Genomic DNA, 17219 nt, shown 5'->3' on the forward strand with positions numbered 1-17219 from the left:
GGGCAGGTTTCAGGGGGTCCGCCAAGCATAGCTGCTATTAGACTCGCTAGGGCCCAGGGCAGAAAGTCAAAGCCTCGCCATGCAGGATTGCAGCCCAGGGCCCCAGGCCCCATCACCCGGGGCTGAAGCCAAAGATTGAACAACTTAGCTTCGCAGTACCCCTTGTAGTGTGGGGCCCTGAACAATTGCCCTGCTTGTACCCTTTAATGCTGGCTCTGGCTTTTATATGCAGAAAAACAGTTGTGGCCCAGCTGGGCCATGGAGTTTTTATAGCATGTTAGCAGGGCCTCAGAAAGAAAAAAGTTGAGAACCCCAATCTATAGTTCAAAGGCGAGCAGTGGCTTGAAAGATTACTCAGTGCAGCAGCATGCAGTGAAAGTACTAGATTTTTAAATTAAAATTAGAAAGAACATTTTTGTTTTAAATTGAATGACACACTGAGACAAAATTCCTATGAATTTTTAATTGTAAACCTCTGGGAAATCTGCGCTCCCTGTAGATCCCAGACTATATGACTGTTGGTTATACGCCTTGCATGATGGCTTTATACTCTCTCTGATGTTCAACAAGTTTCAAAAACACTTCATACTTCTTGTCATAAAATCTGTGTAAAAAAAATTAAACAAATTTAAAGTTCTGAGGCAATTTAAACACCCCACAATAGGCATGTTTACTCTAGCCAGGGAAGCACCAGAAGTGGTTTTGACTCAGTTACAAATGACAATTTTATTGGCAGTAGAGTGCTGTGTTTTGCCAGAGCTGACTTTTTACCCAGACAAGTGATTTCAAGTTATAATTATACCTTTTGGTTACCCTAAACCTAGCTTTGATTTTCAGCCACCCTCTCCTATGCAGAAATCTCTGCTGGTGTAAAAGAAGGCAAGTCCATTGACTTTAATGGCATATTGCCCATTTACACCCACCAACAGAGAGAACTTAACCCCAAGGGCCTAATCCTTTTCAAATATGACTAATGCCTCCCCTACATTTAGTCAAATCCTCCCTGCTCTTTGTGCTGTCTCATGCTAAGAGATACTGGTAACTCCTTGTTCCCCAGCTGCCAATGAAGGTGAGAGAAAGCAAGATTTTCACCCTACAAGCCTGGAGAAAATGAAAGCAGTGGCTGCATCACATACAATAAGTTATAATTTCCCTCTAACTGAAAAATGTTTTGCTCTCTCTGACTGTTCTTAAAATTTTGATTTGTGCTGCATTTTACCACAAACCTTTTCCGTTTCCCCTCAGCAACAGAGGGACATACACTTATTTCACTTGCTAAGCTGTATGAAAAATCAAACTTTGGATAGTACGTGGACCCGAGTAGCTCCAAAGTGGGACAGTCTATTAATTTATTTGTAGATGTTCTAATAGGCCAGCAGGTGGTGCTCACACACTTCTACTGCACATTCATCGCCTGCTCTACAGAATCTGCTGTCCAGTTTAAGGCTACTGCCACCTCGGTTCAGATTTAACCAGAACACAGTTTTAAGGGTTAGGCATTTTTACTCAATGGAATAGGTCAGAGCCTTCATGCTATGGTGAGGGATGCCTTAGAAATACATAGCTGGAATGGAGCTATTCCAGTATAACATATACAGCACCATAATGCAGGTCCTTAACTAATTCAGCATCTCCAAAATGTGAGTGTCCTTGTCTTTCACCTCAAGACGGTTGTAGTATATGGAGATTATAATGCTAGTTTGTTAATCATGGGTAAAATTTTCAAGGAGCCTACATCAGTTCTGAAAATGGGGCCTAGACTCCTGAATCATTTAAGCACTTTTGAAAATTTTACCCCACGCCTTTTTACACTTCGTTTGTGACATTTCCCTGCTAACATACAATGTAAATAGGGACACAGATGTTACTGCACTCAAACAGGGCTAGAAGCAGACAGGCATTTACTTTGGTTGAAGTGATTGCTTCACTCTCATAAATGGATACTTAAAAATCAAGATTACCTTTTATCCCTGTGGTTTGGTAGCACGATTTTCCCGATTTTTCCCATTCTCTCCATGGCCTCCTGTTAAAAGATAAATACAAGCTGGAAATGCCTCCTTTAATTTAAAATACTTTTTGACAAGAACAAAGTTTTTCAAAAAACCTATCAGAACATTATTAATGTATTTTGTTTCAGGTTAACAGAACAGATGTCTTAAAATATGTTCAATCCCATTATAAAGCAGTCATGCGAACAAAGTACAGTACTATAGACTCTTCAATGAAGCAAAAATCGGTTCTTTTTTCTTACTAAGAGTCTGGCGAAGAGCGGACTATCTTCTATTATTTATGGTAACTGGAGGAAATGATACACACATCCCTGGGGAGCTGATTTCTCTAATAAAGTGGTATTTTAGAAGAGATCTCTTAATCCCTTTTCCGAAGTATCAATTCCCTGAAGCGAGGCAGGCCAAAGTGTGCTCCAGAAGCCAAATGTAACTCGTGAAGTTCTGCAATGTAGCTCGCGGCTGCCCTCATCTTCTCATACTGAGCGGCAGCAGGCAGAGCTCCATCCTGATCTGGGTGAGGTCAAAGCAAAGCCAGGTTTGGAGACTCCTGAGTTCCTGAAAAGGGATCCTTGTGTGCAGTCATACTGCAGTCAATAGGACTCCCTGCAGGTGTCAGGGTATGCATGGAAGGATCGCTTTGCAGGATTGAGGACTAATTTTGCGGGACTCACACAAGTAGTCCCATTGGAGTTGGATGGATTCATCACCTCATGACTGAGGGAAACAAAAATGGCAGGGGGCTGTACTATTTCATAGCACAACATTAGAGCTACAGCCTACAGACAGTTCAATGTCAAAGAGCCAAAGAATCATATAGATCTAATCAGAAATCTGCAGGCTTTTTAATTTCCCTAGCAGGAGCCTAAATCTGCCCTCTTATTAGTGCCAGGAGTACAGTGCTCAGAGGGCCAGGTGGCCTACTGATTAGTGCACCCAGTTTCCAGTCTCTTGTTTCCCTGGCAGAAGGGGGGCAGAGATGTCTGGCCCCTACCCCTAGGCCAAAAGCATCACAGTCTTTGTCCACCTTGGGACCTCGCTCTCAACCAGGTGTGGAAGGGGGACCTGGGCTGGGCCCTCCCTCTCCACCTGGTCCTGGCTCAGGGCCCTTTTGGGGAGCTGTACCAGCAGAGTATGTTTAGATCAAAACTATTTAGGCTCATCTCTGAGCCTACATATGCACACACACAAAGCAAGGTCAGCTTAGGTAGATATTAAACTAACTGAATCCATAGAGAACACCTCAGAGGTGCCATTTCTGAGGGGATAATGCATTCTCTTCACATAGACACATGAGGGCTCAGAAACCACCGCACACCAGCCAGGCTATGATCCTATAGGGAAGGTGTGATGTCCTTATTTGGTTAAAAAAAAAATTAACTCCAGATTTTATGTAAAAAAGGGCTACTTTCTCCCCTTATTTTCTGTTCTATAATAGGGGATATTAACTCAACCATTGCTTGGGATTACATAGCCTATATCTTACAAACTCTTTCATCAGTTTATTACAGAGGTTGTATGGAATTTATAGTCTGTATTTGACATGAATAAACAGTAAGAAGACACTAAATAAAGAACCTTCTCTCTCTTATAATTTAGAACACTTTCCCTCTTAATTTAGCCCCCTCTGCTGCACAGTACAAATACACCACCATGGAAAAATGTAAGAGATTATAAATTTTGTATCAACCTTGTTTGTATTACTATACAGTTTTGCATGTCTATCTGATTTGCATCCATAGTTCAACTGCAGGTGAATACTGAACCTGGAAAAGGAGGCTGCACTTTTGAAAACTCAGCCCCCAAAAGAAAAGCACAAGCAATTAACTCAGTGGAGTGACACTAGTCCAGAATTTGCCCCATGACTGCTCTTCCAGCTATACTATGACAAATGAACACTAGGGAAATGGAAGCACAAGAGAGAAGGAATGAGCTGTACCATTCATTATAGTTTTCTAGTCTTGTCTGTTTTCGGTCACAAATATTACACACACACACGTTCTCTGAGCTGCTATAGCCTTTGAACCCAGCCAGTATTTTAAAAAAATATGGGTTGCTCCTCTGGAAATGATCCAAGCTTTACCGATAAATATTTATGTAGACGGGTTTTAGTTTTAAGCTGTTATTCACCTAGTTATGGAGCTTTTCTGGTTTATTGGAGAGAACACCCACCCATCCACAGAAACCATAGTGAATTAACAGGGTTTTTTAAACTTTGTACTGAGCTGCATCACTGCCTGTCACCTTCCTTTACTGTGTGTTGTTTGTTTGGGCCTAGACCCTACATGAGCACCCTTTCGTGTGACCCTATTTTAAATGGGACTCGGCACTGGCGCCAGGATCATGCTTGCAGATCCCAACACAGGATAGAGCTTTAGACTGTAAGCACTTTGCAGCAGGCATGGGTTTTCCCACCTCTGTAAAGAGCCCACGCACACTTTCAGGCAACATGGGCTCATTCCAGCTCTCACTGAAGTCAGGGGGAGTCTTTCCGTCAAGTTCACTATGAGCTGGATTGGGCCCTGTGTGAGAAAGTAACTCATACTAATGTGCAAATCTCAGACAGATTGGGATAAACACCCTAAAGTTACAATCCTTCTCCAAAGTTTGAGGTCTCCCTTTTTCCTCAGAGTTGAGTTTCCCTCTTCCCTTCCCATGACTTCCCCTATTTTTAAATATGCCAGTTTCAGCCTGAGGAGCGCTGGAAGCTTCTCCAAAGGGGCTGGAACAATTTGTATAGTGGGGGTGCTGAGAGCCATTGAATTAAACCGTAAACCCGGCATATAATGGAAACCACTTCAAACCAGGGGGTGCGGCAGCATCACCAGTTCCAGCACCTATGGGCATCTCTGCTGCTTTCTGAGCACAAGTAGCTTTAAATTGAGCGTGTGGCTGTATGATCCCTTTGGGCTTGGGTGGGGAGGGTACCGATTATAATGGGAGTCAGAGAGCAGGATGGAGTCCTTATTGAAGAAACCTGAAAACAGGCTCTGGCTGCAGTTTAGTTTTCTGAACTGATTCACCCACCCTGACAATACATTTCTTATGTTTTGAAAAACACAAAGGAAGCTGGCACCCAAGCTATCTTTTGAGTCTATCGGGCAAATACTTTTGTATTTTTAAATACATCAGAGTCACATTAATCAATATTTAGGTCTGTTAGAGATTTATATATAGTGTGAACTGATCATGGTCATCGTGACAACATAACAAAGAGAGTTAAAAATGGGTCAGCAATTTTCAAATAACAATTCACCCATTTTAGGGTGCTCAAAATATCCCAGGTGATTAGTTACTATAATTTCTTTTTCTCTCTCTCTTTTTGTATTTCAATAATTTTTTTGTTTAAAGTCAGCTTGGCCATTGTTAATTTGACCAAAAACTTTACTCCCAGAAGAGATGTAATTCAGCAATTTTGGAAAAAAAGAAAAAAAAACACTGAAAATATGAATTTATAATGAAAACAGAAACAAAGGAAGATTAGAATTGCCCTACTGAATTAATTAAATGGTCAATCTAGTCCAGTATCCTGTCTCCAACACAGCCTTAAATATAGTAAATTCATAGTACTGCTGTTCAGAAATAGTTTATTTGAGGTTTACATCCAAATCCATAATGCCAGTCACCAAGAATTGTGCGTTCTTAATTTGAATGATGATATAACTTCTTTGTTTGCCAGTCTAGACTGTACAATGAATACAGTGATTTAAACACAATGAATTCTCTCTTAAAACAAAATATTTTGTAAAATTGCTTTTTAATCATTTCTTTCTTTCCATAAAAGCTACACTATAAATAAACCATGAAAGTTCACATTTGATCATTATTTCTAAAGGCTGGGCAAGAGGCAAGTGAAGGGTTTTTGCAGAAAAAAATAGAGGCACTGTGGTGCATAAATAAAAGAATGCATTCATGATTACTAACCTTTTGTTATAGTGTCAAAGCTGAGACAGATACAAGCCAGTAAACACCCTGCTTACCAATGAGAAATGTAGCAGAATGGGAATACCCACTTCTGTATGTGGATAGGAGATAAACAGGGCTAGTGAACACAATTCTCTAAACTCCAGTAATGTTTCACAGGAGGACACGGAACTACAGTTCTCACAGAGAACTGTTATTCCGAAAACAGGTAGATTTAGGCACTGACTAGACAGCTGCCACCTACGGCCCAACATTTCAGAGGGGGCACCCATGACCCTGGGAGAAGTTCCACTTCAAGAAGAAGTCATCTAGCTCAAAGATCCCAAACTCTGGGAGCTCATCCTCAGAGTACAGGATGCACAAGGAGGCTGCTGGGTAGGAAGACAAGTTTCCCTGTCCTGATGAGGGGAAGGGGAAAACAATTTCCCCCTAGGGGAGGGATAGCTCAGTGGTTTGAGCATTGGTTTGCTAAACACAGGGTTGTGAGCTCAATCCTTGAGGGGGCCATTTAGGGATCTGGGGCAAAAACTGGGGATTGGTCCTGCTTTGAGCAGGGGGTTGGACTAGATGGTCTCCTGAGGTCCCTTCCCACCCTGATATTCTATGATCTACAGTGTTGTGTTGAATAATACCAGTAATGCCCATTTGTATTCAGAGGTCTAAAAGCATATCTAGCAATACTATTTCTAGAGCAAACTCATTCTGTAGTGACTAATGATTGAGCTGAATTTCTTCTCTAAGCATGGTCCACCAGCAGAGTTATACATTTAGGACTACATACTGCCCTCAATACACAGCAGATCACCCCATAATTTCAATGTGAGGTTTGCTGGGTGCATGAAACCAGTCTTCTTCCAAATTATCCATCACTGAAATATCTAAATGATAAACCATTTGTAGAAGTGATTTACACAAACAAGGGCATATATTATTCAAACTGCTTACTTTGAACCTGGCCAAGGACTTGAAAACCTACAGGTGGAGCAGAATTGTCCATTGGTCCCATAACACCAATTTCCAGAGAAAACACTATTTTAATACAATAGATAAAACATGAAGCAAATTCCAACCTCTGCCCATTCAAAAATGGAAGGAAAGCAAAAAAAAAAAATCTTTTCAAATCTAAGATGTAATAGGATGTAACTCAGCAAGGCTCTATACACGTTGGGTAACATTTTGAAAAACACCTAAGTGAGTGAGGAGCCTAAGTCTAAATTTTCAAAGCTGACTTAGGTTACATCTAGACTGCGATAAAAGACCTACTGGTTTGGACCAGCTGACTCAGGTCAGCCACAGGACTTTTGCTGGAGTGTAGACATACCCTTAGGAACTATGGGCTAGATCCACAGAGGGATTTAACTGCCACTTTAAATGCCTAAGTCCAAAATTTAAAATGCTTGCTCAGCTGCTGCCTCACCTGGTAGGCACCTAAATTCCCATGGCGTCTAACTTTTCACTAGTAAAGTCCCCTACGTTTCTGCTACTGGGCATGCACAAGGCCACCTAAGTCCTGATGCTGCCAACCTTCTCAAAGTCTAAGCACCAGCAGGATCCACAAAGGTGGATTTCCCCTGCCTCTCTTGCCTGCTGGACCAGATCTGTTAGGTGTTCTCAGGGCTGACCTAAGAGTATACCTATCAGATCAGACTCCACATAAAGCAAGAGTGGTGGGTCGGCCCCCTTAAACCCTATAGTCCAGTGTTTAGAGCACTCAGCCAGGATGTGGGGATACATCAGAGCAGGGACTGGAACATGGGTCTCCCAGGGGAGTGCCCTAATTGTTGAGCCGGAGAGTCATAAGAACACAGCCACAATGGGTCTCCAACAGTGGCCTGTACCAGAGTTTCAGGGAGAGTGTACAGAACAGAGCAGTTTGAGGTACCCACCCCTGTCTTCTGGCAATTGGAGGTTTAGGGTCATCTCGAGAATGGGGTTGCATCTGTGACTATGTCGGCATCCGTGACTATGTTGGCTAACAGCCATTGGTGGACCTATCCTCCATGAACTTATCTAGCTCTTTTTTTAACTCAGTTATAATTTTGGCCTTCACAGCATGCCACAGCAATGAGTTCCACAGGTTGCCTGTGCATTGTGTGAATAAATACTTCCTGTTGTTTGTAATAAACCTGCACCATAGTCTCTGCACACACTCCCTGAAGAAACATTTATTGAGGGGAAAGAGTAATTTTGTAATGCTGATGGTTAGGAACTACTTTAAAATTGTCCTTGTAAGAATTCTAAGCAACCTGCTTTTGTTTAGGGATCAGTTTGTTTGACAGATTAGTGATCCGGACTGTGTATTATCTGTGCTTATAGGACTCAAATAAACTTATTTATGTAACACTTCCTTATCCGAGCATTGCTTCCTGGTGGCATATGACTACATAAAGAAGTATGTGATGGACTGTCCACTATATCAGCGCTAGTCTCCTTTTTTCTCAAAGTTGTTTGGGTTATAGGGGCAGATCTTGCAGAGTATATAAAGCCTAAAGTCCAGAACTCAATTCCCTGTGGCATTTGGATTGTAGCAAGCCAAGTTTCAAATCATGTTGTGTATAAATATTAGAGCTACACCAAAATTTCAAACTTAAGACCAAAGTGTGAAATTTGGCTTTTTATTGGTTTAGTGGAAAGCTGGAAAGTTTCACACAGTCCCCTTGTTCTGTTGTGTGTTTGTAACCCTAAGACCTCAGGAATCTTTGGTTGTGAACGTGTGTGCTTGCAAGTAAGAGTCAGAGGAGGCAATGGGTAGGTAGAGGAATAGATCTAAAGGATGGGTAGTTAAGTGGTTAAGGAACTAGCCTTCAGAGACTTTTCATGTCTCTGCTCTGCCACAGATTTCCTGTGTGAACTTGGGCAAGTCACTTAGCCTCTTTGTGCCTTGGTTCCCCAACCCCCAATGTGGACAACAGCACTTCCTTACCTCAGAGGGATATTGGGAGGAGAAATGCATTGAAAACTGTGAGACAAGGTGGGTGAGGTAATATCTCTTATTGGACCAACTTCTGTTGGTGAGAAAGACAAGCTTTCGAGCCGCACACAGCTCTTCTTCAGGTCTGGGAAAGGTATTCAGGGTGTCATAGCTAAATACGAGGTCGAACAGATACTTTGGTACAAGTAGTTAGCATATATTCTAAGGGACCATTCAAAGTGAAGTCCGGGACCGACACAGCTACAACAATGCTGCATACATCAATTAAAGATTGTGACGCACTGTGGTGATGGGGGCCATATAATAGGTCAGATAGAGGAGTAAAAGATTTTCTCAGCTGTTAGGAAAGAAGGAAACATGAGCCAAAAAGTATTATACCATTAAAAAAACCAACCAAGTTTGCTTGGGAAGGGTGATATTAGGAGTTAAGTGGGGCCTGGTTCATAGACCTCATATGGGCCTTCCATACCAAGGAAGGATGGTTTTGTGCTTAAGACACTGGACTGGGATACATGAGAACTGCCATGGACTCCTTGTGTGACCTTCGGTATGTAATTTAATCTTTCTGTGCCTTAGTTGCCCATCTGTAAAATAGACAGCCGGGGCACAGAACCTTTTCTTTCCCCCTAACCCTCGTTTGTCTTGTCTAGGGCAGTGGCTCTCAACCTTTCCAGACGACTGTACCCCTTTCAGGAGTCTGATTTGTCTTGCGTACCCCCAAGTTTTACCTCACTTAAAAACTACTTGCTTACAAATCAGACATCAAAGTACAAAAAAGTGTTACAACACGCTCTTACTGAAAAATTGCTGACTTTCTCATTTTTACCTTATAATTATAAAATAAATCAACTGGAATATAAACAGTGTACTTACATTTCCTTGTGTAGTATACAGAGCAGTATAAGCAAGCCATTATCTGTATAAAATTTTAGTTTGTACTGATTTCACTGGTGCTTTTTATGTAGCCTGTTGTAAAACTAGCCAAATATCTAGATCCGTTGATGTACCCCTTGGAAGCCTTCTGCATACCCCCAGGGGTATATGTACCCCTGATTGAGAATCACTAGTCTAGTGTATGTCTACACTGCAATTAAAAACCTGTGGTTGGCCCTTGCCAGCTGACTCGGGCTAAGGGGCTTTAGTTGTGGTGCAGATATTTGGGCTTGGGCTGGAGCCCAAGCTCTAGTAACCTGCAGGGTGGGAGGGTCCCAGAGCTCAGGCTGCAACCCAAGATGGAATGTCTACACTGCAACTAAATGGCCCCATATCCATAGATGCCAACTCCATGGGTGCTCCAGGGCACCCATCGGTAGCCCCCCTTATCAGCTTCCTCCCACTCCCCGGTAGCTCCCGCCCACCAGCAGGCCCGCAGATCAGCATCTCCCGCCTGCCGCAATCAGCTGTTTTGTGGCGTGCAGGAGGCTGGGAGGGAGGAGTGAGGACATGGCACGCTAGGGGGAGGGGGGCAGAACTGGGTAGGAAGAGGTGGAGTGGGGGTGGAGCAGGGGCGGGAAGAGGTGGGGGGTGGGGCCTTGGGGAAAGGAGTGGAATGGGGGTGGGGCCTGGGGCAGAGCTGGGGGTTGAGCACCCCTCAGCATATTGGAAAGTCGGCGCCTGGGCCCATATCCTGAGCAAGCACAAGCCCGAGTCAGCTGGCATGGGTCAGCCGTGGATTTTTAATTGCGGTGTAGACGTACACTTAGCCTGTAAACTCTTCAGGGCAGGGACTGTCTCTCCCTATGTGTTTGTACCAGGCCTGGCCCAATGAGGCCTCGATCTTAGCTGGAGCCTCAAAGCATTACAATAATACAAATAAATATTACACTATACGTGGGTGAATTTCACCCTAAACAAGAAGAGGCAAGAACAGATGTACAAATGGTACCGGGTAGCAGCAAAGGCAAATGCAGAAATGGTCATCGTACTAATCAACTCCTCTTCCTAAGCACTTCGCTACCCCCTGACTCAATGACTAGCACCAATGCGACCTACCCACTGTTGCGCAGCCTCCCAAGGAACCTGCTCTTTCCCCAGACGGGGCGAGTAGATGGACAAAGCCAGAAGAGGAGCAGCCATGGCAGTGCAGCTGTCTGATTTCGTGCAGGCTCTGATGTTAATCACTTATTCAGGAGGTCAAATTTAGAATGGGATTGAGGGTCGACACTCATTGTCACATCATCTATCAGCTGGGAAATACGTTAGGGTCTAAGTACTGGCCACACTGTTACTAATTTTAGGTTGTTTTCTCGTTGATTCGACTCCGTGCATTTCTGTGACCCCCTAAGTTGCCTGTGACTAAGAAATCATTAAGCAGCTGGCTTTGTGGGAGCTTTATAGCTGGCACCTCACCATGCCCACCGCAGGTCAGATGCCAGTTTGACCGTTTAGGGGTGGTTTCAGTTTACATAGGCAGTGGGAGCAGCCCAACAGTCAAGCTCTTGTTTCAGTTTCAAGGATTGTTGGCATTGGGTGCAGTGACTCAGTTGTCTGTGAGCAGTGCATCAGCAGTCCTTACCCCTATGCTAGGGTTCAGCAGTCCTTGCCCTGGCATGAGTGTGTATAGCTATCCATATACACATGTGTATGGAGTAATTGTGTCACCCACCGCTGAAATGTAGCTGCTTCTGGGGTGGAACAAAGCAGCTATGTAACAGCACACAGCAGCACTACCGGAATATTTTAGGGGAGAAAGTGAAGAATACTGTATTTAACTGAAACTGCAGAGGAATATATGCGAACGTGTCCCAGACTTGAATGTCTTGTGTTGTTTGGCAATATGGTCGAATGGCAAGGACACCAGCCTCGAAGTCAAGCAACCAAGTGCTAATCCAGGCTCTGCCACTAACCAGTTGTGTGACCTTGGTCAATTCACTTAATCTCTGGGCTTCTCTCACCCAAAAAATGTAGGCCCTGTGGAGCAGGTGTGTCGGATTGGGACCTCTGGATTCTAGACTAACATTTTGTATATATAGGAGGAACGAAGCTAAGGAGAGAGCAGCAGGCATCTTCTGGGGAAGACAGAATATGGGGTGGGAGAAAGAGATTAAGAAATTGGCACCACCTCACGTGGCTATGGATTTGATACAGTATTTTGCCACTGCAGGGAAGGTGCAGGATGCAGGTTTATTCAATTGATTTCTTGTCATGTTCATGCTGCGCATACAGCTTTCCTCACCTTTAGTTCAAACTTTTATTTGCCATCTGGCAACTGTAGTTTTTAATTTTATTTTTGCATCTGTATGTGCTTTATGAGCAGGACAGGGTTTGGTCAATTCATTCCATATGTTCGTTTACTCTTATAACATTTTTTGGCTCTAGCCAATCTATAGACATGCCTCCCTTAACCCAGTCCCCACACAGTGTCTTCCAACCACGGTCCTGGGGTATCCAGCTGGGATTTAGTCACGAGAACAATTTCTGAAGCCACTTTGCTTCACCATTATTGCATTAAGAAAACTGTCACATTCTCAATAGTTCCTAGTTCTCTGTGTAAATGCAACCAATTATTCATTCACATCTTTCCAACACCAGCTCAGTGGACTTGACTTTACCTCCTCCCATTTCAAGTACATTCTTCACTATACTCCAGCGGCTACATGGAGGTTAATGTGTGAAATCCCAGTTGTAAGTTTTGATTTGTGATTTTTTCTTTTCTAGTTACAGTTGTTTGAGAAATGCCAGAAAGCACGTGAGAGTATCCAAGGAACAAGATCACCATCTATACAGACTGGGTTGTATTAAGGGAATTAAGCTGGATAGCTGCTCATATAAAAACTAGAGGCTTTTAAAATGTCTTCTGTTATTATAAATAAGGATAAGAGTGAGAGGTCAAAACTGAGAGAGTAGGCCTGCATGAAAGTATCAACAGATCTCTGTGTGGCAATCCTACCGACATCTTTGTAAATGAAAAAAGTCAAAGCTCACTTAATATCAACTTTAGCTAGCATAGCGTCATCAGGTGAAGTATGCTGCTTTTTGAGGGTGCTAGAGGTAGAACCCCGAAGAGTTATAGTCTGGAAAATCAGTTAGTTTGGAACTTAGACCTGGGATGCAGGACTATCTTATCCTTGTGAAGCGCAGCAGAAGGAAGTCAACCATCCAGGTCTGTAGCTCACTCAATTTTCTTGCTGATGTTATAATCATGATAAAGACAGTTCTTTGGGGATAGAAGGAGTACTCCCACACTTCTGTAAACATTGAATTCTGGTTCCCAGATGGAGCCTATTCTCAAAATGAGGAACATACATAAGTAAGATATTTTAGAAACCTTTTGACTGCTGAATGACTGATGAAGCTTCAGCTGGCAGATGGAAGGGTGATACTGCTGCCCAAATGCACTCTGATGGAGGCAACAGAGAATCCTGTCCTTTTAAAGGTAAGTACAGAGACCAGAACATTGTGATTCATGTTGACCAAGGTGACAAATAAGCAGCCAGAGAGCACACTGACCTCTTCCACACAGAGTAACACTGCCTCTTTGACACCATGCAAAACTGCTACAGCATGTCCTTTGGAGAAAGGCTGCTCTATGCCTCGTGACCAAATAAGCCAGTGAATGGAGCCCTTGTGCCTGTTCACAAACTAGGGTCAAACAGATTTTGATTTTTGACAAGTTTATTCATTATTTGTAATTATCCAAATATCTAATACAACTATATTCAGCATACGCCTGTTTCACAGACTATCTTGCTTTGACTGTTAGTGTTATTAGTTAGATTGCATTGGGCCCAAAATGTGCTAGGTTCTTTCCAAACACAGAAAAAAAAAGAGCATACCATCTAACCTTACATTTAAGCTCATGTGTAGCCCCACTGACATAAGCACAAACTTAAATGCTTTGCTAACTTGGGGACTCATCCCGCAAGTGCAGGGGAGAGACTGTCTTCTCCAGCCCATCTCATTTGAGTGTCCTTACACCCCTCCCTGCTGGCATGCCACTCCCTCCCTTGACATAAATAGGTAGCTCACTCAGTAATTAAACAAATAACTGATGGCGAGATTGGGACTTAATGATCCGCCTGCAGTAGGGGGCAGAATACTGATGTGCTGCCTCTGAAGCAGTCTGGGAGGGAGACTGTGACTTGCAGTTGCAATCTCCCTTCTGGTCTCCCTGCTGCTACAGGGAAGGAGTAGACACTACACTAGGTCTGTACCTGGCACCGTGTGTGCTCTGTGATGCACTAGCACAGCTGTGTTGCTGGAGGGTTAGGTTGAAGCAAAGGCTGGGTGTGTGCACCACCCACTTGCACAGGAAGGGACCATAGTGGCTTTGTGGAGCCTGTTCTCCCTCCTGTGTTGCTATGTAAAGTGGGCAGATGGAGCAGAGGTGTCGGGGGCATCCCCTTACGTCCCTGCACCAGCTAAGTCACAATTTGTTAGTTTCTTGTAGACTTACTGGAAGATCTGGGTCTTCAGGAGGGAGGACATTGTCATAGCCAAGTGGACCACCGCAGGAAGGAGATTCCACTGCAGTGGGGGAGTCTGGGAAAAAAGCACATAATGCTTAAGGGAGATGCAGCCACAAAGCACCTCAAAGCTGGTGGTGCAAAGGGGAGCAAGTATGACACAGTCAGAGAGTTATGTAGAGCCTCTTCTGACCTCCTTCTCAGGCTTTTCTACTAAGGAAGCAGGTGCTCCTCAGTGGGATACACCCTTATTCCTACTGTTAATTCTCTTGCCACCTCCTTCCTCTCACTGACAAGGGCTCCTCGGAATCTGGAAGGCTGCAGGTTTGTGATGTGCCTTTGGGCTGTGACAAGGCTGTTGTCTCTCTGTTTCTGCATGTCACTGATCTGCTTCCCTTTCATCTTTGCTCACCCTGATTGTCTATTGGACAAGTTCCCCCTTGCTCACAGGGCAGCCCGCCATGCTGACCCGTTTATGTTATTTACATGGGGAAAGGCTCGGCTTGTATTCAGAAATGCAGCACGAGGAGCTTTGCAGGTGCTGCTGGGGTAAGGAGAATACATCATGCACATTCCAAAGATTGTCGAACTGAATCCAGCCATTCTGAAATGAGAATAAAATTTAAGGAAACTCCTTATGGTCTACTGCTCTTTCAAGATGTGAACGTGTCCAGTTCTGCTCCCCTGACTATTATAAATGCTGGCTTGTATCTCTCAGAGAGAGCCTGCCAAAGGGAAATATAGCTCTCTCTGTTATTAAAACCTCTGTGCAGCTTACAGTGTCTTTTTGTATTTCAATAGTCTTTCATGCTGCAGAAAAAGAATGTGGCAAGTCAACTTTTTGGATCATATTTGGAAGAAGCTAGCCATCCTTCTCAAAAAATGTCAAAACCTCCCATGCCCTTTACCTTAGCTGTCAATCAGGCTTGACATTTTCTTATATATGAAACAAAACTGATGACTATTAATCTCCACCTGTCCTAGAGCCACAAAAGAGTCTTTGATTTTGGTAATATTACATAACCTGTCTTACTAGCAAACTTAAACGTGCCGCATGGCTTTGCCCGTCAGAATTTTAAAAGGTATGAGGTATCTCCTTCCTAACGAGACCTTTAAGGGTATGTCTATATTGCAATAAAACAGCTGACCGTAGTGTGGGCCTGGGTCAGCTGACTAAGACTCACGGGGCTCGGGTTGCAGAGCTATAAAATTGCAGTGTAGATATTTGGACTCAGGCTGAAGTGTGGCGGTGGGAGCCTCCCCCTGCTTGTAGGGTCTCAGACCCAGGCTCCAGCCTGAGCCCAAATATTTACACTGAAATTTTATAACCCCTCCAGCCTGAGCACCATAAGTCTGAGTCAGTCTAGCCGGGCCAGCCGTGGGTGTAGATATGCCCTGAGAGCGCATTAGTTTTAATTTGGTAAAGAGAGAAAGAGCAGATTTTGTAACGGACTGTGTCCAAAACAATACACAGTTCTGTCTGAAAACATACACGTCAGAATTAAAAGTGCAGTTAGCGTGTAAGTGAGTCATCAAGTGGTTGCAGGATTTGGCTGGCTTGCGGCTGAGATCTAATATAGCACCATCCTGGCTCAGGGGTTATCTTTAAAGTTTAAACCCTGCAGAAGGAAGATCAGTAGGCAGGACCCTTCAATTCGGGCTGGGTTTGTATTTTTTGAAGTTGTTCCCTTAACGCTGGGCAGAGGTGAACCATTTCCTATCTCTCCCCAACCCCCAGATCTGTCCATAGAGGTAATTTCCTTCACTGAAAACCCAGGCTACTCTCCTTTCCTCTTTTTATAGGGTCCTTTACTGTCCCAGCCACTTCCTGTTTTGCTAAGGGCACATAATTAGCCTGGTCTCCATGCTGGCAGCTAGAGTATTACTTATGGGCTGAAGCCTATTCCATTCTTTCAATCTAGTAAAGAGAAAAGGAGGACTTGTGGCACCTTAGAGACTAACCAATTTATTTGAGCATAAACTTTCGTGAGCTACAGCTCACTTCATCGGATGAATCTAGTAAGGCATTTTAACCCTGTTCTGTCAAATCACAAGTCAGGTATATAAAACTGTTCATAGAGCAGTTCTAGTGAACTAAGGATGGGAGTAGGTGACACCAACTCCTGAGTTCTAATCCTGCCTGTGCTAGTTACACCCTTTGTGGCCCTGGATAAATCATTTCAGCTGTCTGTGCCTCAGTTTCCCCTTGTGTAAAAGGGGAATTAAAACACTCACCTCACTTTGGTATTAAAGGGATTAATTCCTTGAAGGGAGATTTGATGCTCAGTGAGAGTCAGCACAAATACAGCATCAGGCACAAAGCTAGAGCGACTGAAGAAAAAACAGATCCTGCCTTAAACTTCAACTGATTCTAAGAGGGGAATTACACTGCAGCTGAGTATGTTGTTCCTGGTCTTTGGATAAACAGTGTAATTCAGGCCCCAATCCTGCAAAGACTTGCACACGTACTTAACCATATATGTTAATGGACCATTGAAACCAAAAGAACTGCTCATGGGAGTAAAGATAAACGTATGTGTAGATGATAGCAGGATCATAGTTCTCCTCTGTATGGAATTCACCTTTAGAAATGATTGAAAATGAACATCATCATCTTGTTGAGATATAAGCAGAGATTGGTGTAAAAATCCATATTGCTTACAGCAGTCCAAAGCGAGTGTTACTCAAAATGAGTCTAACAGGTGCCGAAGGTATGTCAATGCTTAGCACTTCAAGTACTAACATATTTACAGTTTTCAATCTCCTCCTTAATGCTTATTTGTCATTTCAGGATTAATACTTTTTTTATAAGACTAGTCAATTGAACAAATACTGCACTGGCTCTAAATCCCAGATTTGTTTCGATTTCCCATTAGCAGCTATTTTGTACTGTGGAAATTGTTTAATGCAGTGAATCTAAAAAAATAGCTAGTTTTAATTCAAAGATATTTC

The 17219-nt window shown here is 43.3% G+C and overlaps 1 protein-coding gene across 8 annotated transcripts in view; it reads right to left on the reverse strand.

The window, feature by feature from the left end:
* Positions 1 to 472: 472 nt before the first annotated feature.
* The window catches only part of FGGY (FGGY carbohydrate kinase domain containing), a 261928-nt gene continuing 245181 nt past the window's right edge, over positions 473 to 17219 (reverse strand). For 7 of the 8 annotated variants that reach the window (XM_077823941.1, XM_077823939.1, XM_077823938.1 and 4 more), the window contains 2 exons: positions 1962 to 2023; positions 473 to 604 (listed from right to left, as the gene is read on the reverse strand). In XM_077823941.1, the coding sequence (XP_077680067.1) occupies positions 523 to 604; positions 1962 to 2023 (144 nt within the window). In that variant the 3' untranslated portion in view covers positions 473 to 522. Of the gene's footprint in view, positions 605 to 1961; positions 2024 to 14257; positions 14344 to 17219 lie in introns of all 8 variants that reach the window. The other variant, XM_077823942.1, reaches the window with a different exon arrangement.

This window comes from Eretmochelys imbricata, chromosome 8 (assembly GCF_965152235.1).
Source record: "Eretmochelys imbricata isolate rEreImb1 chromosome 8, rEreImb1.hap1, whole genome shotgun sequence".
NCBI lineage: Eukaryota > Metazoa > Chordata > Testudines > Cheloniidae > Eretmochelys > Eretmochelys imbricata.